General features: G+C 38.9%; 6 protein-coding genes across 6 annotated transcripts; 1 reads left to right on the forward strand and 5 right to left on the reverse strand.

Annotated features, from left to right (window-relative positions):
* Positions 1–4,731: 4,731 nt before the first annotated feature.
* GCK72_024819 (uncharacterized protein) lies at positions 4,732–5,235 on the reverse strand (the record flags this gene model as incomplete). The annotated part of the gene is made up of 2 exons (XM_003117497.2): positions 4,732–4,868; positions 5,070–5,235. 2 exons carry the CDS (start codon positions 5,233–5,235, stop codon positions 4,732–4,734), a joined length of 303 nt encoding a protein of 100 aa, XP_003117545.1.
* Positions 5,236–6,332: 1,097 nt separating this feature from the next.
* On the reverse strand, positions 6,333–9,292 carry GCK72_024820 (uncharacterized protein; the record flags this gene model as incomplete). Its single annotated transcript, XM_053736069.1, has 7 exons — positions 6,333–6,491; positions 6,540–7,244; positions 7,300–7,587; positions 7,638–8,288; positions 8,815–9,014; positions 9,065–9,159; positions 9,213–9,292. 7 exons carry the CDS (start codon positions 9,290–9,292, stop codon positions 6,333–6,335), a joined length of 2,178 nt encoding a protein of 725 aa, XP_053579635.1.
* Positions 9,293–10,345: 1,053 nt separating this feature from the next.
* On the reverse strand, positions 10,346–12,713 carry GCK72_024821 (uncharacterized protein; the record flags this gene model as incomplete). Its single annotated transcript, XM_003118292.2, has 10 exons — positions 10,346–10,448; positions 10,492–10,664; positions 10,846–11,014; positions 11,500–11,678; positions 11,729–11,816; positions 11,861–11,967; positions 12,070–12,185; positions 12,237–12,360; positions 12,422–12,535; positions 12,603–12,713. The coding sequence occupies 10 exons, from the start codon at positions 12,711–12,713 to the stop codon at positions 10,346–10,348; spliced, it is 1,284 nt and encodes a 427-aa protein (XP_003118340.2).
* A 420-nt stretch (positions 12,714–13,133) lies between these two features.
* GCK72_024822 (uncharacterized protein) lies at positions 13,134–16,969 on the reverse strand (the record flags this gene model as incomplete). Its single annotated transcript, XM_053736070.1, has 13 exons — positions 13,134–13,204; positions 13,298–13,593; positions 13,644–13,754; positions 13,798–14,015; positions 14,068–14,171; positions 14,873–15,078; positions 15,130–15,252; positions 15,527–15,703; positions 15,879–16,012; positions 16,309–16,518; positions 16,565–16,636; positions 16,750–16,848; positions 16,895–16,969. 13 exons carry the CDS (start codon positions 16,967–16,969, stop codon positions 13,134–13,136), a joined length of 1,896 nt encoding a protein of 631 aa, XP_053579636.1.
* Positions 16,970–18,544: 1,575 nt separating this feature from the next.
* Positions 18,545–20,849, forward strand: GCK72_024823 (uncharacterized protein; the record flags this gene model as incomplete). Its single annotated transcript, XM_053736071.1, has 11 exons — positions 18,545–18,634; positions 18,681–18,794; positions 18,841–19,084; positions 19,130–19,446; positions 19,833–19,924; positions 19,973–20,113; positions 20,159–20,268; positions 20,317–20,384; positions 20,435–20,536; positions 20,584–20,706; positions 20,757–20,849. The coding sequence occupies 11 exons, from the start codon at positions 18,545–18,547 to the stop codon at positions 20,847–20,849; spliced, it is 1,494 nt and encodes a 497-aa protein (XP_053579637.1).
* A 313-nt stretch (positions 20,850–21,162) lies between these two features.
* Positions 21,163–23,913, reverse strand: GCK72_024824 (uncharacterized protein; the record flags this gene model as incomplete). The annotated part of the gene is made up of 13 exons (XM_053736072.1): positions 21,163–21,288; positions 21,338–21,457; positions 21,500–21,592; positions 21,639–21,803; positions 21,852–21,917; positions 21,972–22,097; positions 22,146–22,314; positions 22,397–22,545; positions 22,628–22,691; positions 23,143–23,239; positions 23,478–23,543; positions 23,629–23,692; positions 23,743–23,913. 13 exons carry the CDS (start codon positions 23,911–23,913, stop codon positions 21,163–21,165), a joined length of 1,476 nt encoding a protein of 491 aa, XP_053579638.1.
* Positions 23,914–25,787: the final 1,874 nt, after the last annotated feature.

A 25,787-nucleotide genomic window follows, 5' to 3' on the forward strand; every position in this document is an offset into this window, starting at 1 on the left:
TCCTCCTTTCCTTCAATTTCACTTCTTCAAAAAGGATTAGACGGATAGAAGTGACCACCCGATGTACGAGGGCATGTTGCAACTGGTCAAGCCCTTTTGATTAGAGAAGGATCCTGCAGGATTAAATCTTCGTATTTGCACTTCGTAAATGGAGAAAAAAGATAAAAAGAATTATATCTTCGAACTGAACACTGATGTCTCATTCATCCTAATGCTTCATCTCATCCACTTTTTCATATTTCTCTTCGTTTTCAATTGCTGGAACGAAGGGAAGAGCTCAGCAGGATTAGATATGACGTTCCAATAGAGGGGTTGTTTTCATGTCCATCTTCAGCTTACCGAAACAGTCAAACGATCAACAAACTTTCATTCTGGCGACAGTCAACAGTTTTGTGTACTTTTGGTGCAAGGGAAAAGTATGGTGGCTCTAGCTTGACGTGGGACGGGTTTCGCTTTCTTCGCATTTCCCGTTGTTTCTCCATCTTCAACTCCTCCTTATTCACCCAAATATTTGTCAAGGTTCATAATAGCGGAAATGCTAGAGCCCTGCTTTTTAGGTCATCGGTTGAAGAGAGAAAGAGTGCGAAAGTTGGTTCTTGCAAGAGTTTCAAAGAGTTTTGGAAAACAAATTCCAACAGAACTCTTCACACGCCAAAAACTGTTTGTTTACTCCGAACTCTCTTTCACCGTAGACAAAAAGACAAGAGAATGTCATATTTGGGTGGTCGCTTGGTGTTTTTCAAACTACTCACTGCTGGCGGGGTTCACTGGTCACCAAATTCAATTTCATATGGAGAAAGAGACAGCTATTTTTTCTGTGCATAAATATCTGCTTGTCATTTTCTCAATATCCCTCAAAACACAAAATGACCACTACTAATCAACATGTCTGCTTTTTTTCAGGGAAAAAAGAACACATGTCAACAAACATGGAGGGCTTAGCATATCAAAGGGTACAATTATATAGCGCACACGCGGACGGGGTCGGAATGTTTTAGGATGTGCTGCACCTGATGATTATGTCTGTCTGGCAGAGAAGAAATAACATCAAAAAGTGCTGGGTTCTTGGTTTTACGAAAAATTACTGCATTATAAAAATTAGGCCAAAATGGAATTTCGAAAACTTTTTTCTCGAAAAATGATTGGTAAGTTATATCAGACTACAGTAGCTCTCAGTGCAAAAAATTCTGAATAGCTCTACGGTATTACAGTACGTCTCAAACACAGTTGTATATCTGTCAGCAGTGTTTGTTTTCAAAGTACTCGAGTTCTATTTGTAACATATCACATCATCCGGTCACCTTTGCGGACTCCTACGCGTATTCACTTTTTTAGTTGAATAACATAGTCAACGTTTACTTCCGGTGTAGCAATGTTGCGAAACCTTCTCATTTTCCGCGGCATTTTCCGCGAGGGTGTCAACTTTCCATAGCATCATCTAGAATTTCGTTCAAAAATTCGCGACTCTCTTCTCCTTGCCACCTCGACCTTCACACACACAATGACGGCTAACGATGTCACCTCCATTTTGTGAGCTGACCCGTCATCATTGTGAATGACGATCTTTGGAACGCACACTCTTGAATTATAGACGGCAGAGACACACGGACGAGAGAATGGCTATTTGTGTTTTCCGCGTCGGAGATGGCAGAGAAACGAAAGTGTTTTTAGAAAAGCACGCGAATTTTTGAGATGAGAGGGAGGAGCGAAAGCGCTGAAGAAGGAGCGCGGGAAAGCATTCAGACTCAAATTCAGAGGGACCACTGAGAGAAGTCTTGAAGAGGAGCAACTTGAAGAGAATGGTCAGTTCGTGAAGACGCAGAGAAGTCACGGAGAGAAAAGGGTCCCGTTTTCTCTCTTACTCTTGTCTCGGCCATCTCAAATTGCCAATGGGACCTTCTTGTCTGGACAAGTGACCACCCGTTGCGCCATCGCTAAATTGAACGCATACACTAACGAGAATTCTGAAGGAAGACGGGGACCAGGATGAACATTGGCAGAATGATTCGTCCTAATTTCATTTTCAGAGCCGAATTCGTCCCGCCGAATTCCTCCAGCCCCGAGAATTAGTGTTTGATTCACCAGTCATTTTAAACAGCAGACAAATCTTCCCCTGATTCAAATATATTCCATCAGGGCGGGGTCAGTTCTGGACAGGGACGCAAAAAAAGGAATACCGTTGTGTATACACAGTACGAATTGAAACGGTCAAGACATGAAACAGCGGTTATCACCAACCCTTAACATTCACGCGCGAAGTCGAGTTGAATGCTTATTTGTTTGGATTCAGCTATGAAACGCCTAACATAACACACAATGATAACAATACGTGTGCGTGTTATGAAAATGGAAATTCATATTCAAATTTACGAGTGAACTTTTGGTTGCACTTTTAGGGCGAACTAAGAGTCAGAAGAGGGACTGTTTTTAAGTGGAAAAAATAATTGGCAATTAGTGAGTGTCAGATTCTAAAATTCTAACGAGCACCCCAAAAATTGAAAAATAGTGTTTTCAATTTTCAAATCCAAAAAGATTGAACGCGGAAACAAACATTGCAAATCCGGACGAAATGTGAAACATTGACGAGTGAACCCAGTCAATTTCAAATGCATATATCATACGAGTCCGAGAGCGGAACGAAAAGCGTTTTCCTTATTTTTTGCATCCAATTTTGAATGTCGTCCTCATTCGCGTTTTCTTGTTCACCGATGGAACACATAATCCTTGTCTTCCGCTGCTTCTTTTTTGCTGGTTCTCCTTATTCACCTCACGTCGACCGACGGACGATGGACCAACTGCCAAGAGCATCAGCACAACAAAAAAGGGAGAGGAAAATGAAGATTCGTATAGCAAAAACATTGTAAGCGGACATCCGTTCATCGAGGGAGATTGAATACGTGGAAATGAGCGTTCCACCAATTTTTAGGGGACCATCACCATATCCATTCCTTAGGTACGTCTTTCGAACACTTCCTCTCTTTGAAACACCATTTTGCTCCTATACAAACTTCAGATATCCTTTGAGTTGACAAATCCCAAGAGCTTCTATACTTCCCAAGTTATTACCATTGCATTCATTGCGTTATAAGTTGCGCGAGATTTGAAATGCGATATTCCGCATGAGCCGCTTTGGCAATTAATAAAAACCGAGAATATGAAAGCCGCGCGGATGTTCATATCTCTTCTCTCCCAATTCTCGATACTCTTTCCTCGAAGGGACCGCTTCCTTCAATTACAGGGTTGCGCAACAGCGCGTGCTCAGGGAGCATCTCTCTTTCCGCATGACGCCGCGCGTGAGAGAGAGACCTCCTTGCTCACTGACCACTAGTCACAAATTTGACTTCTATTAGGCTTCATTCCGTTAGTTGGAGTCGAAGAGAAGAAGGAGAGGGTTGTGCAATAATCAATGTTTATTAAATTGAGACGGGCGCAAATTTTAACGCTCTCTGCCAGAGCGTTGCTCGTTTCTTTTGACCACAATACGCATAATTTCAGCTGTTCCCTTCCCCACACAGCGAATATTCAAGTAGATTATCTGCGGGTCAGCCAACACAACCCATTTAAGAAATTAAACGAAAAAGAGAGAAAGAAAACTGAAAGCCAAAAAAAGTGAAAGGGGAATTCTGGATGATTGTAAAGAACGGATGCACCAGTATTTATACTCACCTATTGGTACACTGGTACTACCGGCCAGTGCCACCTGAAAAAAAAGAACTCCTACAAATAAAAACTAAATCCAGACAAAAAGTTGAATGTTTCTGACTAGTACTACACCATTTAGGGTGGGACGGACAGACACGAGACGTTCGAACTCGGGTGTTCTGATTCACGATGATTCGGATGGATACAAACTGACAAAAGTCTATTCGAGATGTTTGAAACCTCCAGGAAGAATTGTGAAATATTAACGGTATCATCATTTAATAGTGATGAAGAGCACAAATTGGAGACAGACTCCCACGGAATTCTCTAAAATGCCATGGTACATTTTGATGCTGAAGGTTGACGCAGGGCAGAATACAAAAACGAAAATAATTTTGATTAATTCCAGAAGTCTATGAGGTCACTAATTAATGAGAAGATCTGTTTTTCTGATTCAAAATACAAATAATCGAAAGAGAGAAAGTTTTTTCGTGCTACCTGAAACTAATTTTTAAAAATGTTTTCTCAATTTCGAAACTAATCAGATATGCCTTTGTACTCAGATACGGTAATGGTGGTTTTTCTATAGTAGTTGCATACTTTTAATTGCAATCAGTCTCATTGTCTTAATCAGTATCCATTAAACAACAAAAATTCAATTTTCCTACTTTCCATTTTTAATCTAGGGGACGAATTAGGGTACCCACACTTTGACCGTCCTTCACACTCCATCACTGTTATCATATATTTAAATCTGAGATAAGACCAAAACCTCCATCTGTAGAAAAATTGTGGAGAAGAAATAACCTTTTTCTACAAGAAAAAAGACAAAACGTCAAAAGATATGAAAAGAACTTACATCATTTCTTCTTTTACAAAATAGTTTCCCTTAATGTAGTACACCGACTACACGAATGTATACTCATATTTTATACTCATATATTGGAACCCTTTTTTTTAACTACATGCCAATTTTTACGAGCAAAACTTTTTATCCATAATATGTCAAAAACACAATTTATATCCAATCCGTGATTTTTCATAATTCCTTTATCGCATGTCATGTAACATTTACAGAAAAAAGGTTATTTATTGCCCGCCATTACGATTATATGGTGTCTTATTAGCTTCAATATTTACTTGGCTCCGCAAGTCCTTGAAAACGCGGTCGATGTCATACACGGCGCAGTTGCAGATGAGGCAGTTGTCTCTTCGGGAGATCAACACTGTAAATTAAGAAGATGAGTACAATGATTCAAACTGATAAGACATCGAATACAGTAACTTAGTTCTTCTTTTAAAAACCAGTTCTCAAAATCAGCGTTCAGGGGTTTGTTAAATTGTGTCATCAACGTCGTGACCAAAAATGAAAAATCTATACTGACTGATTGAGAGACGGTCTCGACAAACTTTGAGAAGGAACTTACAGTAGAAACAACGGATACAGTATCCGTGGGTACACGATGGTGGGTTCTTACGCTCCACCAAGAAATCCAGACAGGCGGTACAGTAATCATCGTCGTTGTCTTCCTCTGGTTCTTGTGCGGTATCGTCTTCTGGTTCTTCTTGAGGGTTGCTTGAATTGTCCGACATGGCTACCTGTAGAAGAAAAAGTCCGATTAGAAACAAAAAAAATAAGAAGTGTAAAGGAGAACAAATGTATCAAAGTGGGCATTACTTGAGAACGAAGAAAGATGAGTGAAAATGGGATTGAAAAGAAAAGGAAAATGGGCGAAAAAGAAACTGGAAGAAGAGATGGGGGGAGACAAAACGTTTTGTTCTTCTTCTCCTTCTATTTCTTCTTCGTCTTCTTCTTCTCCTTCTCCTTTTTTTCTGTTTCATCTTCTCTTCTCAACTCGTCTTTTTGCCAATTTTTCTTCAGAATAATGAAATGAGACTGTGTCATCGCAAATGCAACTGGATAGGGTGTTGATGAGATCACAGACAAAAGTGCGGACATCGACGGAACATTATTCGCCTCGCATCGCTCTATTTTTATCTTTTGTCAAATACCAGAGCTGGAATGAATGTATCGAATCGAAAAAGAATAAGACACAAAAAAGAGAAACAAGTTCTGACGTTTTATTTCTCTGACGAAAAAGTGGTCTAATAAATATTTTTGTTTTGTAGAAGTTTCAATGAAATGATAGGTTATTCGAAGAAATGTTGATGTTGGTTTCTGCAGGCTGAAGAAGAAAAACGTTTCAGACATATTCAAATCATTGCGATGCCTAAGAGAGAAGACAACCGACCTCTCTTCTTCATGTCAGTGAGATGAAAAGAAGAAAGAATAACGGAGATATAATTTCTCTGCTCCAACACGGAACAAGTCACGAACTTTTCTCTTTTTTCTTCTCCTTTGCTGTCAGTTTGGTTTTCTGATATGTTCCATCATTGTTATAAACTTTTCTTCTACAAAATTTATTTTCTACATAATACTTTTGAAAACAAACATGGTGTAATTTGAAATACGTCCGTGTTAAATGGAATACAACAGTTGAGAGAAAGGGGGGAGGAAGTTTTATGGCAGACAAAACAAAAAGTATAAATATGGCTTAAATAGCGATAAAATGCGAGTGAACTTATCAATCTCTATACCAGATGAGGATGGCTTTTAATTGTACAAAAAACATAGTGAATATTGAAAACGAGGATTCAAAATAAGTGAGATGATAGCCATCCGATGGGATTTACTCAAGCTCAACGAGCACCTCTCCTTCGTCGACAGTCGCTCCGACCTTGACGTTGACAGCCTTGACGCGTCCAGTCTTTCCAGCATGAAGACTGTTTTGCATCTTCATCGCCTCCATGACAACCAACTCTTGTCCCTCAGAAACCATGTCTCCTGGCTGAAAATTTAATTATTTCAATACCAGTTCAGTGATTTTAAAAATTACCTTGACGTTGACGTTCTTGATGGCTCCCGGCATTGGCGAGAGAACAACGGTGGACAAGTCAACCTTGGCCTTCTCTTTCATGTACTGCAAGTACTTGACAGCTTGTTCAGGAAGAACCTTCACCTTGAATGGAGTTCCCTTGTAGAGGACAGTAATCTCTCCGGCACGCTTTCCAACGATTTGAGTGGTAATGTGCTCTCCGTTGACCTCAATTGAGTTGACTGGAAGAGACAAGCTGAGGTTTCCACTGATTTCGACAGTCTTTCCTCCAATGAGAACCTTGGCCTTATTGGCGTCTCCGTTGACAAATGACACCTCAACGGCATGCTCTGTTGCACGTTCTCCCTCCTTGACTGGAAGCGACGAGACAAACTTGTAGGTCTTCGAGAAGGAAGCCACGTGAGTGCTGCGTTGCTTGTCTTGGTTCAAGAATTGATTGGCACGAGCCAACTTGCGAGCGTTGAGAGCGGCGGCAAAAGCGATGACAGTTTCCTGCTCGTTTGCTGTCAAGACGGTTCCTTGGAATCCTTCTGGGTAGACTTCTGGAAGGTATTTGGTGGTGATGTCTCCGGTACGGAATCTCTTCTCTTGGACAATATCACGAAGAAGTGGAATGTTGTGGGTAACTCCACGGATGACGTAGTTGTCAAGAGCCTCCTGCATACGGTTCAACGCCTGCTCGCGGTTGTCTCCGTGTGTGACAAGCTGAAATAATATCAATGTGAGTTAACAATTATTCAATTTTATCTCAATGTCCAACCTTGCAGATGAGTGGATCGTAGTAGATGGAGATTTCAGATCCCTCGCGGATTCCAGAATCACAACGGACTCCTTCGACGTGACGTGGCTCAACATATTTGGAGAGACGTCCGACAGATGGGAGACCGAATCCCTTGTATGGATCCTCAGCGTAGACACGAGACTCGAAAGCCCAGCCGTTAAGTGGAACTTGTTCCTGGGTGATTGGAAGCGAGTGTCCGTAGGCGACGCGAAGCATTTGTTGGACGATGTCAATACCGGTGATGCATTCAGTAATTGGATGCTCGACCTGGAATTATTATTTTGATTAGAGTGAGTTTTAGCATTCAGTTATGTTACCTGAAGGCGAGTGTTCATCTCCAAGAAGTAGAAGTTTCTCTGAGAGTCAACAAGGAATTCGACGGTTCCGGCAGAGTCGTAACCGACAGCCTTAGCGAGCTGAACGGCTTGCTCTCCCATCTTACGTCTCATCTCTGGTGGCACGAAGCTTGATGGAGCCTCTTCGATAACCTTCTGATTTCTTCTCTGGATGGAGCACTCACGCTCGTTGAGCCACAAAGCGTTTCCATGCTTGTCACAAAGGATTTGCATCTCAATGTGTCTTGGATTGTCAATGAACTTCTCGACAAGCATACGGTCATCTCCAAAGGAAGAAGCAGCTTCTTGCTTTGACAGACGGTATCCCTCACGAGCTTGCCTGTCGTTCCAGGCAACACGCATTCCCTTTCCACCACCTCCGGCAGAAGCCTTGATCATGACTGGGTATCCAATGTCGCGGGAAACCTTCACACACATATCCTCATCAGCGATTTCACCGTCAAATCCTGGAATCATGCTGACACGAGCGGCGGTGGCAATCTTTTTGGAGTGAATCTTGTCTCCCATGTCAAGAATAGCCTTGGAGTTTGGTCCGATGAACTTGGCTCCAGCCTTTTCGAGTTCGGCAGCAAATTTGGTGTTCTCCGAAAGGAATCCATATCCTGGGTGAACCTGTAAGAAAAACGAATTGAACTTTTAGCCTGGCGATCAACAAGAGATCATTCGCTGCAATCTATCTCTCATCATTTGACTTGACTTTTCGAAAAAGAAACAGGCAAGACATGAAGAAAAGTTTGGAGAGACGAGGGTCATCTGCCATGTCAGTGAATTGTTGTTTTTCTGCGTTTTGTAGTGCAAATAAGTGAATATCACGTGAACAACAGAAACGCATACAGGTTAGATAACCTCAAAATGTTCAATGGTAACTGTATTGATTGAAAGAGTTTAGCAGCGGGAAGTCAAGGTGCGTAAAGGAACTGATTTGATGATTTGCATCTGAATCTAGCTATTAGTATCGGATAACCCCAGTGTTTGACAAAAAATTCAGGTATTTTAACTAATTTGCAGTGAATGAGAGACATAGAGTGATTTTTCAGACTCTAACCACCAGAAACGCTAGATTTTTGAAACGACCGCCTTAATTTACGTATTATTTTTCCATCGCTTAGCATCACACAAGTTGTTTTTAAATCCTTACCGCTTGAGCTCCAGTGTCTTCGACGGCTTGAAGGATACGGTCGACACGAAGGTATGACTTGGCAGTTGGAGCCTCTCCCACGCAGACAGCTTCATCGGCCATTTTGACGTGAAGGGAGTTGCTGTCGACATCTGAGTGAACGGCGACTGTCTTGATTCCCATGGCTTTAGCGGTCTTGATCACACGGCAGGCAATTTCTCCTGAAAATCAAAATATACTGAGTGGAATTCTTGGTTTTTAAAATTCTTACCTCTGTTGGCGATGAGAATCTTGTCGAACTTTGGCTCATTGTGATCGATTCCAACGGTTGTGTAGATTTCCTTTCCTTCACGCTCATCTCTTGGTCTAAAATTGAAGAAGGTTGTCTGAGTAGGTTGAGATGATGGTAATGAACTTACACTCCTGGTCTGGTAGCAGCTGCACTGGCGGCAAGACCACGATTGGCGACGGCGCGGAAGTTAGAGGCAGCACGGAGCATGGTTCAACCTGGAATACAAATGTTTTGTTTATGAATCGTCGAAACAACTATTTTTGGTACACGGAAAGAAAAAAGACGATGGAGAAGAAAAACACAGTTTTCTATCTAACTGCAATAAGAAAGATAAGAGATGCACGGTCGCTAGTTGATTCGGCCGGTCAGTGAAATGATAAACACCGAATTGTGAAAATGAAGGTGAGCGAACTCTCGTTATTGGTTATGAGTGAAAAACACGTAAACCTGCATAACCGATGCAAAAACATGCTGGCCAGTGAGCAATGAAGCAAATAGCCTGAAGAGAGAAAAACGAGAAGAGCAAGAAGAGCGGTGCCCTCTCTCTCGCAACAAGATTTTCACAAAAGTTGTCTATCTCTTCTTTCTCTTTCTGATGGACCCAAAGCGCAGTTGTCCCGCTCACTGCCCATTTTGTGCGTTTTTGCACGTATTCGTCCTCTGAACACACACACGCAGAGAAATCGAGAAAATCGGGTTGAGAGAAAATGCCGGGATAGGTTTGAGTTGAGAAGACCTCAGAAATGTTACAATGCGGACTCTGAAAGAGACTTCAGAGTCCAGTCTGCACGTTTTTCTTGATTTCTCAATTTTCACGTGAATTACTGAGTAGAAAAACAGGCAAATGCAAAAAAGAACCGTGCCGACCAAGAACATAAGCAACTACTGCGTTGGAGGTCCGATTGTATCTAGGGGCAAGGGCAAATGAGGGAAAATCAATAGGTGGATCGTCTCGGACGGGTAAAAAAAATGAGGACTGACTGGCTCACTGACCAGTAACCACAGCCTCCTCCTCCCTCATACAACAACAAAACAACATTTCTGCGCGGGGTCGCCCAAGATCGCACTGTCTTGTCTCAGAGGAGCGCGTTTGCTTTTCTCTGCGTCTCTCTCGCCGCATGTAGTGTCTCGCCTTCGTTGTTTGTTACCGAGTGTTTCGTTGTGTTATTTGATAAGCAAGTGGTTGTTCATTGAATTTTCACAGAAAAAATAAGACATCATCACATTTTAAGCGTTTACAGGCACGTTTTCGACAGTTAGTCAATTATTTTTTCGTTGTTTCGCTTCGTAATGGCTGAGAATGGAGAGAGATGGGAATCCAAGAATAAATGTCTGCACAGTCCACTTGGCAGTTGAAGCAAAACTGAAATAATGACAGTTAATCAGAGTAAAATATAGAAAATCACCTGATGTTGGCTTTATGGCACAGGTAAAGAGCGAAAAGTGCTTCTCCTGCATGGGCGACGAGAGCGAAGAGATTTGTTAGCATGGCGACGTATGGATATTGAGTTCCGATGTAATGAACAAAAGTTCCGATGACTGGGATGTAAAGAGCAGCTTCCGGATGGGCATAGCTGATCTGAAACTTTAGTTTGTTGCAAAAATATTAAAAAATAGTAAAAACTACATAATTTTCTGTTAGAATTTCGTATTTTATGAGACAAAACGTGACAACACATCGATATTCGCTTCATGCACGTTTATATTGTGCCACAAACATGCTTTTCCGCTTCTATTACATGTTTTCTTCAAATACTTACATAATTCACTGCCAATGCCGGTACAATAATAAACCACCAGAATAGTTGTGGAATTCTGAAGAAATCTGACATTTCGATGAGTCGAAGTTTGCAAAGAGACGGATCAGAAGCTGAATACTTGACACCCAAGTAGTTACGGAGTGACCGGCAAACTTGAAGAGAGCAGAAACTGAATTGAAACATCACATTTTATCAATTTATCATTGGTTAGCTAGACTCTAGCCAGTAGAAAACACAAACAAGTGAGGTTCTATCAAAAAAGTACATTCTCTCTATTCTTGATTCTACAGTAGCGATAGGCAATGGCAAGTCGCAAAGGTACTATCCAAATCAATAGTAAGTGACCTCCATAACAAAGAAAGCAACAAAAGAAAGACACGCAGACACGAGGTGTGTGCCGGGAAGCTCTTTCTGCGCATTCGTCAGGCTGTATGTACAATAGAAATCGTATAGAAGATAAAAATATGGGTGGAAGAAAAACAAAAGATTTTTTCTCATAGTTATTCTCAGTATTTGAAAATATTACTATTTGAAATATTTCGAAAAAGGATGAATTAGAGATCTCTGTTGAAAACGGAAGTGCGCATTGAACGGAAATTGATGAATTATTGCAATCCATATGATTTTTAATAGAATCTTATACTAAACACTTACTTTTTAACGAATGGAATAAGAGTGATATATGAGGGGACAAACGCGTGAACTTTCTCTTTCAGAATCGAGTCTACCATTCTTCTGGAGCAGGACCTCACACTCATGAATGGGAACCAAGTACAAGTCGGTCTCATGTTGTTTTCCAGTATCATTGGTGTCCTGGCAAAGTATGGATATAGCTGGAATATATAATATTTTATTAGGGAGGTCTGGAATAATATTGATGAACCGTTGTTGTCTTGATTCCTTCTAATCCTCTGTCTCTCAACTCCATTTGTAAGGATTCCATGGCTCCACGAACAGCGAATTTGCTTGTGCTGAATAAAAATGTAAAGAGGATAGAGATAGGATCAAGTGTTACCAGTAAGAGAGTCCCATTGTTTCACCGGACCATCCAGCAATAGAGCAGACGCATACAATATGACCGTCATTTCGATTCTCCATTTTTGGGAGGAAAGCTCGGATAGTCTGAAACGCAAGATTAGACTCAAGCCCTTCTGAATTGTACAAGATTCACAATAACTGATTTTTTTTCAACTTGCGATCTATTTCAGTTTTCTCACTACTTACGTTTATTGTTCCAAAAATGTTAACGTCCAGACACTTTCTGAGTAGCTCGTTGGAAATCTCCATAAATGAAGTGAATGAAAGAATTGCAGCATTACAAATAACAATGTCAGCGTCCCCTGAAATCCGACACTTATCAGAAAAACCATCCCTATTCTCAGTTTCCATACCAAAAGTCATTTCAATATCCTGTGCTGTTTTCTTCATCTCCTCTACATCACTAATATCACAAAACCAGAACTTGGCTAGATTTCCTTCCGCAGCGATTAGTTTCACTGTTTCCATGCCTCCTTCCTAGAAAAAATTGAAAGTTCTTTTCATAACACTTGGAAGCGTTTCCTACATTCCCTCATACCTTATTCACGTCAATTATCGCAACTTTTGCTTTTCTCTTGGCAAAATCCAAGGCCATCGCTCGTCCCAGACCTGATCCGCCACCAGTAATTACTACTGTCTGACCTTGTACGTTCTGTAATAATTTTTGATTTTTGCGCTTTGTTCTATGGAGTTGGAGAGTATAAAAAACTGGAACTCACTTTTTGGCGAAGATTAAGAAACCGATAGGCATCAGATGGAATGTCTATAAACAATATTCTTAAAATAACTCCCAGCGTGCTCCATATTTTCCATGCCCAACTGCTATACATTTCTGGAATAAAAATATAAGAACATGAAACAATTAATTTGAGAAGTTTATTGGAGTAGTATAAATAATCATGTTTTTGATCTAAAAAATAATTGAAAAATTTCTTGAAAAATTAAAATTCCACGTCATCATTCCCGAATGCTGCTTTCCGAAGATTCAATCAACCCAGAAAATCAAAAAGTCATAGTCAGTACAAGCCGTTGAAGAGGATCGAGAGGGTTAAAGCAAAATAGGTCAGGGTGACTACGCAGGGATACAACCGTCATGTATCTCCCGGCGTCCTCCCGACAATGCGGATACACGCGCAGTTGTTCAATCTGTCTTTTTATGATTTCCCGAACAAGTGTCAGAGTGGCCGGGCGATGGTAAAAAGTCAAAAGATATCATTCATTGCGGAACAAAACGGAAACCAAAAATTAATTTATATAAGATCTTCGTCGCTGACTGATTTCTCGTTCACTTCGTCCAGCAGGGGGGTCTTGTCAATCTTCACTGCAAAAAATGAGAAATACGATATAAAAAGAGATATTTATGAAGTACAGTAATAGTAAAACAATAGTAAAAACAAAAACAAAAAGTGCTTACTTCCCGGCGGGTCCGCAGTGATTTCATACTCATAGTCCTCAGAAGGTGATGTCGTTTGAGATATAATGTTTTGAGTAACAAGTTCCGCAGACAGTTTTGTATTGGGATCAATGACGTTTCCATTACTTTTAGAGTCCCCAGAATGCACTGTCTCAGATGTGTCCAATGTTTCCGAAGTTTCAGGGGCTTCCGATTTTTCAATTGTTTCTGCAGTACTATCCACGTTCGCAGCTATGGTTGTCGTAGTCATACACTCTTGACACCCGATTAATGAATAGCAAGTACTACTAGCCCAGCTGTAAATATAAACTTGACAGAACAAGAAAAATATGATGGTTGTACTCACGTGTTATAATCATAATTCCCATAAGGATCATTTTGTTGGACGAATGGATACTGATCAGCAGGGACTTCCACATGCATGTAAGGATATATCTGTTCCATACGATTGGCGTATCTGAGAATAAATCTGTACAAAATACAGATCAGAAAGTACTTACCTTCTGTAAGTGTCATAATAAGCACGGTAATAGTTGTAGTACGGAGCGTCATATGTGACTACACCCGGAGATTGTGGAATCATGACTTGTTGGATAACCAAATTGTTAGCTGTCATGACCAGTGTATGTAGACTATAACTGTCAATGTATTCAGATGTTATTATAAATATCTTAGCTGGTCGAGTGAATGCTTGCTTTGTCAGAATTGATGTTATTTGCTGGAATTTGAATGTTTGAGAGTTTTTCAAATGCAATTAGATAATCACTCACTTCTGCATCAGTCTTTTGCGTTTGTTCGGCACACCAAGTTCCACAGGGTAACAATTTCAACTTGCTTACAGCTGTTTTCAAATCAGAACTTCTACCATAAGTACCTAGGCTAATCACGGGAACTGGTTCATTTAGATTATCATATAGGTGAATCCCAATTTGAGAAGCCTAAAATTCGACATAATTGGACAAAATCTTAAATAATGTTACCTCATTGGTTCTTCCCAAATTCACTGATCCAGAAATCTTCCCCACTAAACTTTTGACCGACTCCCATTGATACTCAGATAAATAATAGGATGCTTTAATAATGATAAGAAACTCAGTCGGTTCATTTGGACAACAATAAATAAATAGAGGAAGTGTAAAAATGAATAAAATTAAGATGTATGATCTCATCTGGCAATTGACTTTTTCCAGTGTCTCATCTTTTTATATATCGCTTTTTCCTTGGCTTTTCCTTTCATTTTTTCTGCCAACTTCTTCCAAGTTTTTCATGTCAGATTCTCTTTTTTCTCTTTTTTGAAGTGGCTGAAAAAACGTAAGCGTCACTGACGCAGCAATGTCAAGGGTTTCTATGTTTCTTGAATCTATGTCTGCTAGAACAAATTATTTTCATTTTTTATTCAATCAAACTACAAATATGTATAGTTAAACCCGTGTAATTTTGGAGACACCGGAATGAATTTCAATGGTAAAGATAAATCATAGAATAAAGGTTAAATGGGTGCGGCCGATCCATCTTTCTGTATCTTGAATTTCTCCCAAAACCGTGATATTGGTCGCATTGTAACGTAGAGATCACTTAACCGTGTTCTTCGATTTTCCACAGGTATCGTTGGTTCACTGTCCCTTGAAGCTCTCATTCTGACTGGCGCCTGCTCGACGTCAACGTCATTCAAGTTTTCATTGTCATTTCGGTTCTCTGCATTTTGATCTCCGACTTCCGTTTTTCGCAATGATGCAAGTGACTGGAACAATGATGCAAAAACAGGGAATATGAGAAATTTCCTGAAAACAAAGTGCATTGTTCTTTGATATCTGGAAATAAGATTGTATTACCATAATAATAAAACAAGGATAAAAGCAATAACTGCAAATCCCATCGGAATCATATTGGTCAGATAGGCCTTCTGCACTATGAACCTGCACTTGACGGCATCACACAAAATGTTGTCACAGAATCTGGAAATGATTTTTGATTCAAAAAGACATGTGAGCACAATTGTCTGATAAGATAATGTAATTAGTATAACAGGTGAGAGCAAATATAAAAGCCAATCGTCATCTTTTCCAATGTGCACACAAAGTTCGAGTACCAATTTTTCGTTTTGTTTCGAATTTTTTCGTCTCAATCTTCGATTTTTGTTTATTTGCTAGCACTTCAGTTCCACTTTCTTTTTTAATTCATTTTGTTTTGAGCTTGAAATCTCATAAAAAATTTCTTTAACTGGTATACCTTTCTGGTCCGCAGTCACATTCCTCTTCTTCTTCCTGTAACCCATTTCCACATACTGGCAGAGATCCTTTCTTTGGGCTAAGCACGTTGGAAGAAAAACTAGGAGACTGTGGTGATAGACAGCTGTGATTTGACAACTTCTTCACCATTTCTTGAACACTGCATTCTGGAAAACCGCTGAAACAAAAAGGAATATAAAACTGCTCTCGTTCTTTGTTATCTCTTATATTTGCTTGCCGGAAAAGCTTTGATGCTGTTTCTCTTTTTTCTTCTAAGTCTCTCATACTTTTTTTCTTTCACCCAACGTTTCGAGCATTTTTTGTGCTCGTATTGAAGTTTTTTCTAAGCTTACCGCAGTTTCAAACATCTTCCGTCTTTAGCTGCTTTGCATTTGCACTTCGATTTTTGTTGGTGAGTTAATCCAATTACGTGGGCTAGTTGATGCATGAATACCCAGGCATTGTTCATTGTAGCTTCCGGGAAAAACTGAAAATTTTGAACAGTTTGTGTTAAAATGTTGAAATTCTTAAAAAAAATCTAAGCTAAGGTTATATTGTTTGAAAAATTTCTAGAATTCAGCTTTTCATTTTTGGTCTCTAGTATAATCATGTGCATTCTTTTGTCGTTCTCAAAGCACAGCCAGTAAACAACCAAGAAATAAACAAAATATCCATTTATTTTGAGAAACGATATTTGTGTTACTTCAATGGATTTATTACTATTTGAAAACTTTATATTTATTTTTTATGTTGTAACTTGATATATCTGAACTTTGAACTCACACCAGAAATCATCAAGCTGTTTTTTGAACAAATTCCATTCGAATAAGCAATCCCTCCTTCATAATTGTGTCTTAGCAGAACAGTCACATCGTGTTCTATTAAATTCCTTTGCTCCTTTTTCCATGCTGTAAAATCATCAAGACCCATATTTGTTCCTTTCACTGGCAAGATGTCAATAATCGATAGTCGGATGTTCAGCGGGTAGAAATACTGAAATGATTAGGATTTTGTGTTGAATAAAGCGTATGGTGAGTACCTGATTAACTGTGTGCATCAAAACAACTAACGCTGAGCGTATCCGTGCTTCGTCGTAGTTGTAGTATCTAGTCTGAAATATAATACCGTTTTGAAAAAACCTATTAAAGGACACTTATTTTACCTCAACACTACATATTTTAAACTTTTAGTTATAAGTATATTTTCTGAAAATTGATAACTCACCACGGCTGAATCAATCCCAATCAAAAAAGTGATTAGCCTTAATTTCCCATCAGTTTTCGCCTCACTCCAATCACTAATTTCTGTCTCCACATCATCTTCCTGAACCGTTTCTGAGTTTTAATACATTTTACAATAAATAACTCACAATCTCGGCATGAAGAAAGCTATTAGCATCGGCAAGTTTTATAATTAGAGCAAAAACTAGAATGATTCCTCTCATGAGAGCCTCAAGTGCCTCCAAAAGTGGAAACCGTGAATGCCGCCGTTGTGAATGGAGGGTCTGTAAACATGTTAAAAAAGTGTAGGAAACGATTTTAAAAACTGTGAAATACGAAGACAATGACTATGAGTCAGAATGAGAACATGATGACTATCAATAGAAGGAGGGTGATATAATAGAAATGACAAGAATTGGATTGGACAGAACAGAAGGGTAATTGGAAAACAATAAATGGAGGGTACGACTTCATGCTAAAGACTTGACACACTACCGTAATGTGAACGTAATTCGAAATAAGAATAGGATAATGTAGATCCCTAGTGAGAAGTAGACACATTGAGAATGAAGACGGTCAGAGATAGAAAAAAAAATCAGAGAAAACACGGTTTCCGCTGATGATTGCTGCGTATCATTGGCGTCCGCGCTATTTGTAAGTTATGAGTCAGCGAATTACGATCTATTTCTTTCGATTCCTCTTTTCTTGTTCACTCGAAGAAGAATGGTATAGAGGAAAAGAGATACTCCTGAAAGTGACACTTCTTCGGACAACAATGAACAAGAATAGAGTGCGTTTAGTTAAACTGTGAAAACTGAGAACAGAAAGAGCTTATTTGCGCATTCACTCGATATGATGAACAGAGACAGGACACAACAAGACTTGCTGCTCTTTGGATGTTTTTGCTCATTAGGGTGACATCATAAATCATGGGAGATATGTCAACACAATCTTTAGTTTATCTTTCTGATCTTTCTCAATAGTTTGATTTTTGATAAATGTGAGATTCAATGTACCACACAACAGAATAATACAAAAATGGACATACAAAAATGGAAATGAGAGGAACTGGGATTCTGAATACTTTAAGAGGCATTTTCTGTAAGAGTGAGTATGTTTGTGAAGGGTCTTAGGACAGTCGCAAAACGTTTGATGGTAGTGATTTACAAAAAATACGACACTATTTTATTATGACGTCAACATCTGAAAATATGCTCAATAATTGACTTTATCCCAAAAATTGAGAAAACTTAAGATTTTCTATATAATCTTCGAAAACGTTTGGTACACGTGACTACCAACATACAAAATGTCAGCCTCTCGGATACTCCAAAAATAATCCAACTAAATTTCAAATTCCAATTTTTCTCAAAAACTTCTTCTAGAAATCCTCCGATTTCCAATCGCATACGTATTTCCCGCAAAATTTTACATATGGTTCAAGTAACATCAGCGGAAAAATATTGGACCATTTTGAGATTTTTCGATGTTTTTAAAAATCACATAAGTGTTCTTTATGAAAACTTCAAAGACGATTAATAATAATAACAACGGTTTTTTTCAAATCCACGAACTCTCACATTTCACCAATGTAACTTCATCTTCCTCGGAGCCCACATATTTCCAAACGTCATTTAATATCCTAAAAGTTGTCTAAGTACATCTAATGCTTCCAACCCACACTGTTCTATCTTTGTTTCTCTGACGTGTATTTTTTCCAATCACACTTTTCATCTTTTTGGCATCAAAAGTCGCCCTTAATCTGTCCGAAAAGTTAGGGATTTGCATAAGTTTCAGAAATGGGAGGAGACACAACTGAAACAGAAGACAAAACCCCTGACGGGAGCAGCGGTCAGTCATTTACCGACCCCGCTGAACCAATGCTGCCGGTTAGTTTTTTTGATAGTTATCAACAAAAAAGTGGTTTCTATTCAGACACCTAGTGAGACAACAGCATGGAAGTCCATTTACATGGCAGGAGCATGTTCATTCATACAAGCCACGCAGTTTGCAATATTCTTTGCGAGTATGTGGCCCTATATACTTACGGTAAGCGAAACCATCTGATTTGTACTCAAAAACCCCAAGATTTTAGCTCAAACCTGATGTGAAGCAAGGCAGTTTTGGAGTAGTTGTAGCGTTATACAGCGTGTCTCAATGTATTTGTTCGGTTGGATTCGGGTGGTGGAGTAACAGGATCGGACAAGTCAGATTACCGCTTATTGTCGGATTTCTTATTATGGCTTGTGGAAATTTGACTTATCTGAGTTTGCAATACTGGCCGAGTCATCATCTTTATGTGATGATGGCTGCAAGATTTATTGCTGGTGGTGGAACAGGTATGACCTACAATAGATTACTAATATTAAATTTAAAATATTTAGGAAACATGAGTCTGCTAAGAGCATACGCATCTACTGCTTCTACTATGAAAGATAGATCAAGAGCAATTGCATGTGTATCAGGTGGTATTGCTATGGGTACTATGATTGGTCCCGGTCTTCAACTCCTTTTTGCCCCACTTGGAGCAGATGGTATCAATGTGCTGGGGCTGGCAATTAGTATCTATTCAAGTCCCGCATTGTTTTGTCTTATTCTGAATGGACTTGGACTATTAATTGTCAAGTTTGCATTTGAAGAGAAATACATCATCAAACACGAGAACGATGTTAAGCACGATGAGGAGAATGGAGAAAAGACGGTAGGTGACAATGAGATAGTAGGTCTGGGCTCTACGCTTGATGGTAGGACTAGTATATTGCATACCAAACTTAGTTCATGTTTTCCATTTCACTATTTGGAAATCATGAATAATAGTAGAAACACCAACACTTGTAAAAACCATACCAACCCAAAACATAACTCACATCATGATTTCCAGTAGTAATCACGTAGATTCACAATACTTGCAAAAACAAAAAATATCCAGAAAAATGTCTATTGTGTGCGTCCGGCTATGGCGAAATCGGTGTGAGGTTTGTAGGAGGTTGAATAGAGGCGGAAGGCCCCCAGTTATTTCGCAATTCGTTCTGCATGCACTTTTCCTTCTCGTTCCAGCGCTGTATAATTTTATTTCCTCATCTTCAGGCTAAGAAACTCGGAAATCCAGACTTCATTGCTATTTTATTATGCGTCTTCACACGATTCTTACAAATATTTCTCAATACCACAACAGAAAGGTAACTGTAACGAATGGAAACAATTAAATAAAGTTAATTATGTTCCAGTATCGGTTCTGCTTACCTCATGATGATGTTTTCCTATGAAAAAGAGGAAGCTGTTACTGTAAATGCAGGAATACACACTGTTTCTGGATCGATTGCGGCTACAATGTTTATTTGTTTCATTTTCACAAAGATTCGAGAGTAGTTAGTGACTATTTATGAGATAATGTTGAAACTTACCTTTTTCAGCGTAAAAATCAGAACTTTCACTCTAATCTCATTGATTATGCCGTTAACATGGCTGATTGCAACGTATCCGTACAATTTTTATAGTGGCAGCGTGAAAATCATGGTGAATGGTGAACCTCTTCCATTTACGTAACATTTCAATGATGGATTATTTTTAGGAAGCCATGCTGATTGTGATTTGAACAAATATAGTTGGTGTGCAGATCAAAAAACAATAAACCAATATGTAAGTAATTATTTTCAAGTCTGGCGTCAGTTTCACTGATTTGTTTTTAGGTATACATCATTGGTTACATTCTGGTATTTGGAGTTGCCTTCACCTTCATGAATATTACTGTGACTACACTTTTTTCTAAAGTTGTTGGACCTCGACCACAAGTGAGAAAATTCTTTTTATGCTATCCCCTTAACTTTCTCTTGTTTAGGGAACATACCAAGGAATATACCAAACCGCTGGGTCATTTGGACGTATGTTTGCACCAATAATAATGAGTTACACCTATACATTATATGGACCATCTGTCCCTTGGCTTATTCTCATTGTCTCGGTGAGTATTAAATATTTAGATTTCCATTTTTTAATTCTCTCAATTTTCAGTTCATCTTTCTTATTTTGGCATGGATAGTTCTCCGCGAAAGAATGGTCCCGTTTGGAGAATATGAACCGTCAAAAATCGACCATTCTAACTAAATACTTTCTCTATTTTACTTTGTTTGAGTTTTTGAGTATTGTTAGAAGTGCAATATCATGGCAAACAAAAACCGGTCGGCTTTTCATTGTTGGGTGCGTTTTTCTATTGTTTCATTTTTGAAGCAACTTATCTGTGATTTTAGTGAAGTCTAATTCTAAAAGAATTAGTGAGTTTAATTATTTTATGTGTTTTACGTAAATTCTTTAAAAGAATAAACGATACTGTATAGTAAAAATGAAAATCAAAGTCAAAACTGTTTATATAAGATTAAGATTATCAACATTGATACAAGACACATTTGACTAAGCTTGTTTAGTCTTCAGCATTTCCAACATATCTGTTTGATTTCAAATAATCTGGATCAGTTGAGACAATTTTGGCCAAGACAAACGAATGAAGGTTGAACACCACGGTGACCACGTCTTCACACTCGATATCCTAAAATATCATTATTAATTGTTCTGGTATTATAAAACGGAATTCTTACTTTCACTTCAATTTTGTCAGAGTTCAACGAGCGGTCATCCGAAAACGATAGTTGCACACAAAGCTTTCCATCATCCGCAACAGCTTGCAGATCTCTAAAGCGGTATTGCCAGATGTAGCTCTGAAAAATAACTTTAGAATAGTCAACCACTCTGCAGGATACCTTTGTAGGAATATCATACAGGCTGATTCCTTGTTTGATGTCAAAAACAATTCCGCTTGGTCTTCCTTCGAAGTTGCAGGCAAAGGTTCGGGACTAAACACAATAATTTTATTCACAGAAACCCAAACGAGAAACTTACCTGCATCTGTGAAACAGTATTGTAAACAGTACGATAATAAGCCTGCTCGAATAGTTCAAAACCAGATGGAGATTCAAATGACAAATAGTGGTTTGGGATTTGAATAGGAGTTTCAATCAGGAAGCAGTTGTCTCTCTTGTCTCGTCTGGGACTCGTATTGGGTACCTATAATGCATAATAGATCATTTTGCTCGCAGACTCAACACTACTCACTTGTTTTACAGCAACATCATAGCATTTGTACAAGTAGACGCATTTATTGAGGTCTTCGGAGTTAAGCTGAAATAAAAAATAACAATTTTGTGAGTTTCTCTAACATAAAAATGGTCATACTGGTGGAACATCGAAGAAACAGACGTCACTGCCTTTGAGAATCAAGAAACGAGGTTGCCAGCGGATTTTCAACTCTTCTTGGTCATCGTCGTTGAGATATTCATTTACCCATCCAATGTAACTAATCTGGAAACATGTTTCTATTTTAAACATGTCATTAAAGCTTTGTTATACCTGCTCACTCTGGTGCAGATACTTATTGCTCATCTTGATGCTTTTATGATTCAACGACAAGATATGTTTGCTAATATGTGCAATCCACTGTTCCAACGCAGAGGTATCCTCACAATGAACAATTCCAGAAGACCTCCCATCCACAGCTCGGACTTCAAACGAGTTGGATCTACAAGTCATTGTTTATTTAACTCTGGTCCCCTGTTTCTTCCCATCGCTTCCTTTATATGAAATGGAAATCTGAAGCGAACCTGATATTGTCAGTTCCCCAAAGGTATCTGGTGACATATGCCATTGCCAATGGCAAGGAAGTCAATGTTTTCCATTTCTTCTCGCGTCCATCAATATGCTGCTGCCATTTCGAATCAGAAAATCGAGACTCCGACTGGGCTTTGTTGCTCTGGAAAATGAATTTATAGAATTTATAGAAATGGCAGTTCCGTTTTGATGCGGATATAATTTTATCTATTTTGACTTCTTACCCTTGTACTTCTCCCATCGAACAACTGATCCAAAGTGCTATCAGGTTGGAGTGATTGTGCTGGTCTGAAAAAAAAACGCTTTTAGTTTTTAGGAATAACTAAGAATGTTTGGTTAACCATCAAACTTTTTCGCTTTTCCCCTTTTTAGAAAGGACCCAACTATATCTAACATTGTTTGTCCCTTGGCAGTGTGCCAACATTGGCTATTTCTGAATTTCAAATGCAGTGAAAAGCATTCATCAGGGAGGATGGCGTGAGGCTCCGCGTGCTTCGCCTCACAAAACCACCCCGCGCAGCTCTTCCACACTCTAATCCATCAGTTTTATGTTGTTTCTTCTCATGTTTCTTCTTTTTCCCCTTTTTTTTCTTATTCTTCTTTTCTTTTCCTTCACTTTCTTTCATCTTCAGCTTCATATTTTTAGTCTCCCTTGTCTTCACGGGACGTCCGTCAAAAAGGAAGGCTATGGAAGTAACTCTTTCTTGCCAAAACTCTCTTAGACAGAAACAAAACTCACTTTAAAAAGGGAGTCATGTGGGTGAAATGGCGGACACCCAGAGTCACTTGGTCTCCGCTTGACTTTAACATGTTTACCACTTCATCATGGCTTTGGCCTGAAAACCGATTTGGTTGGATTTGGTTTCTTTCATATTTTCTATTAACTCCCTGGATTGAGAGAGTCACGTCTAGTTTTAGTGTTTATCAAAACTGCTCCTAAACTTTTGACTCTTTCTAAGTAAGGGAGTTAGTTTTTTTATAGTTCACTTCTCTTCATTTCCCTTGAGAGGTCCACAAAATAACTGAGCTAATGAAGTCGAAGGGAGAATGCTTTCTTCTTCTTTTCCTCCTCACCTTCTATGGATATTCCATTAACTTCTACGATAGCATCCCCAATAAACAACTCGCCGCATTCGTCAGCTGAAAAAAAAGGGAAAAATAGGAGTGTTCGAGTCTCAAGTTTTAGTTTTTATTTAAGTTTTTAGTTTTCTTCATTAATCCTTACCCGGCAATCCCTTGAAAATTTTGGAGATGACAATAGGCATGTTCTGTGCATTTTCTGATCCTCCCTGAATAATGAAATTAAAACTTGTCTTACATTTCCAATTTGTGTTCTTACTTTGATTGACAAACCAAATCCCGATTCTGGCTTTTTGACTATTACGACTTGCCGAGTCGCGTTTTCCATGAGAATATCTTTGGCCTCCTCGGGCTCGGCGGTGCCATCATCGATGACTTGAATACATAATTCATCTGCAAAAAGACGGCGTTGGGGCACAGGGCACAACATCAAGTTACGGAAGACAATAATTCATTCAGTTTTCATCCTTTTTGTTTCTTCTCCTTTCTCTTCCAAACTCTTTTCTTTTCCGAAAACTTCAAAGTTTTGTGGAAAGATGTGAAACTGAACAAAAAAAACTAAGCTGGAGAAGCGGCACGTCTTTCTCAACAACTCAATTGTATACTAGACGCCAATTTCCGCACCATGAGCTGCGCAATAAAGTTTTCACACGAAGAGTTCAGGCGCCTGTCATTGCACAATTTCCTTTTCGTTTCTTCCCTATTTTTTTCTAGAAAGTCTTCGCCCATTTTATAGGCCCCATGAGAGACGTGAAAAATGCTTCCACTCAGAAATTAATGGTTTCTTTTTCCTTTCGTTCCACACCCATCTTAGCTTTTCTTTTTTCCTACCTTTTGAAAGAAGTAGTCGTGACGATCGAGACGTCGAGTTTTCATCACTGATCAGAACTATCCCGTGATGCACCTGCAAGTATTCCTATTAGATTTGAATTCCAATTTTTGATTTCTGATTTTATTTTCATTTTCTCCACCAACATTCTGAATGAACCGCTCTACTGAACCATAAACATTTAATGTGAGTTTCAAATATCTTTTCTTCGCAGTATTTTCATAGTTTGAGTATCAATTTTATCATCAATAGTACATATTTTTGATCAAAAAACTAAATATATTTCAACACAACTATTTCATTCATACTTACCACATCTAGGTTATGATGCGATTTTGTAACCGACATCTCCGGTTTCTTTCCAAATAGATCAGAGAATATGTAGCAAAAATTGAGGGCAATGAACTAGAGGGACTAAAGATGTGCCACCTCACGAGTCAACTTCAAGGCTCCGAGCCTCCAATCTCTCTATCTCCTCATCGGAAGCGGTGTAATACACACATTACAACACAAAAGATGGCGAATCAAGACGGAACAGCAAAAAGAGCGATTTTAAGTGAGAATTAGAGAGATAAACAGATGGTCCGGCAATTTTAATCGGAAAATTTGATAATAATTATTAGGTGAGTGATGTGATACGTGAAATTAACAAAAAAAGCAGGAACCCAAACAGAACATATATTCTTTGTATTCAAATCTTCCAGTCCATACTTAAAATTATTTTGATTATTAGAGCGTTCACTACTATTGAAGAATTTTTTCACATCTGCTACCTATTTATTTCTTCAAAATTCGTTTTTCATGACATTTCCCTTTGATTCTTTATTTAATTCATCACAATTTCTCTCTGTCTTCCAAGAAGATATATATGTATCGCATTCATCATTCTGACAAATCGTAGTTTCACATATTTCTTCTTGTTTGTCTCCAATCCTATCCAAAATAATGTGTCCTGTCAAAACATGCATTCTGCCCTTTTAAACGACCCTTTGTTCCGTCATGGTCCTCTCCGTCATATTGAAGTCGATGAGCCATTGAGCTTCCTCCGAAAACGGAAAATAGATGCCGTTTTGAAGCGGCGCATCATCTCGTTTTCCATTTTTACGAATGATGAGCGATTTGTGGCGGCATGCAGAAAGACAAAACGGTCGTCGATCGGCCGCCGCATCACAAAAATTTATTTCGCAATAGTCGGTTTGGAACCAATGTGTGTCAACGAGAGCGTCGCTTATTTTTTGTTTTCTGAGTCATCACCCAATTTTCTAAACTGCTACAAATCACAGTCCAAAAATGAGCACAATTTTGACCTGACTCCTATTTAAAGGTTGCACTTTCTAGATTTTGTTTTTGTAGTTTAAAAGGATAATTAACTCTTAGAAACTAAATATTTTTAGATTCTGTCTAAACTATCTATCACCTTGAAAATTATCCACGACGCTTCCATGAATCCATTTGTTAGTTTTTTCTTACCTGTA

This window comes from Caenorhabditis remanei, chromosome X (assembly GCF_010183535.1).
Source record: "Caenorhabditis remanei strain PX506 chromosome X, whole genome shotgun sequence".
Taxonomy (NCBI): domain Eukaryota; kingdom Metazoa; phylum Nematoda; class Chromadorea; order Rhabditida; family Rhabditidae; genus Caenorhabditis; species Caenorhabditis remanei.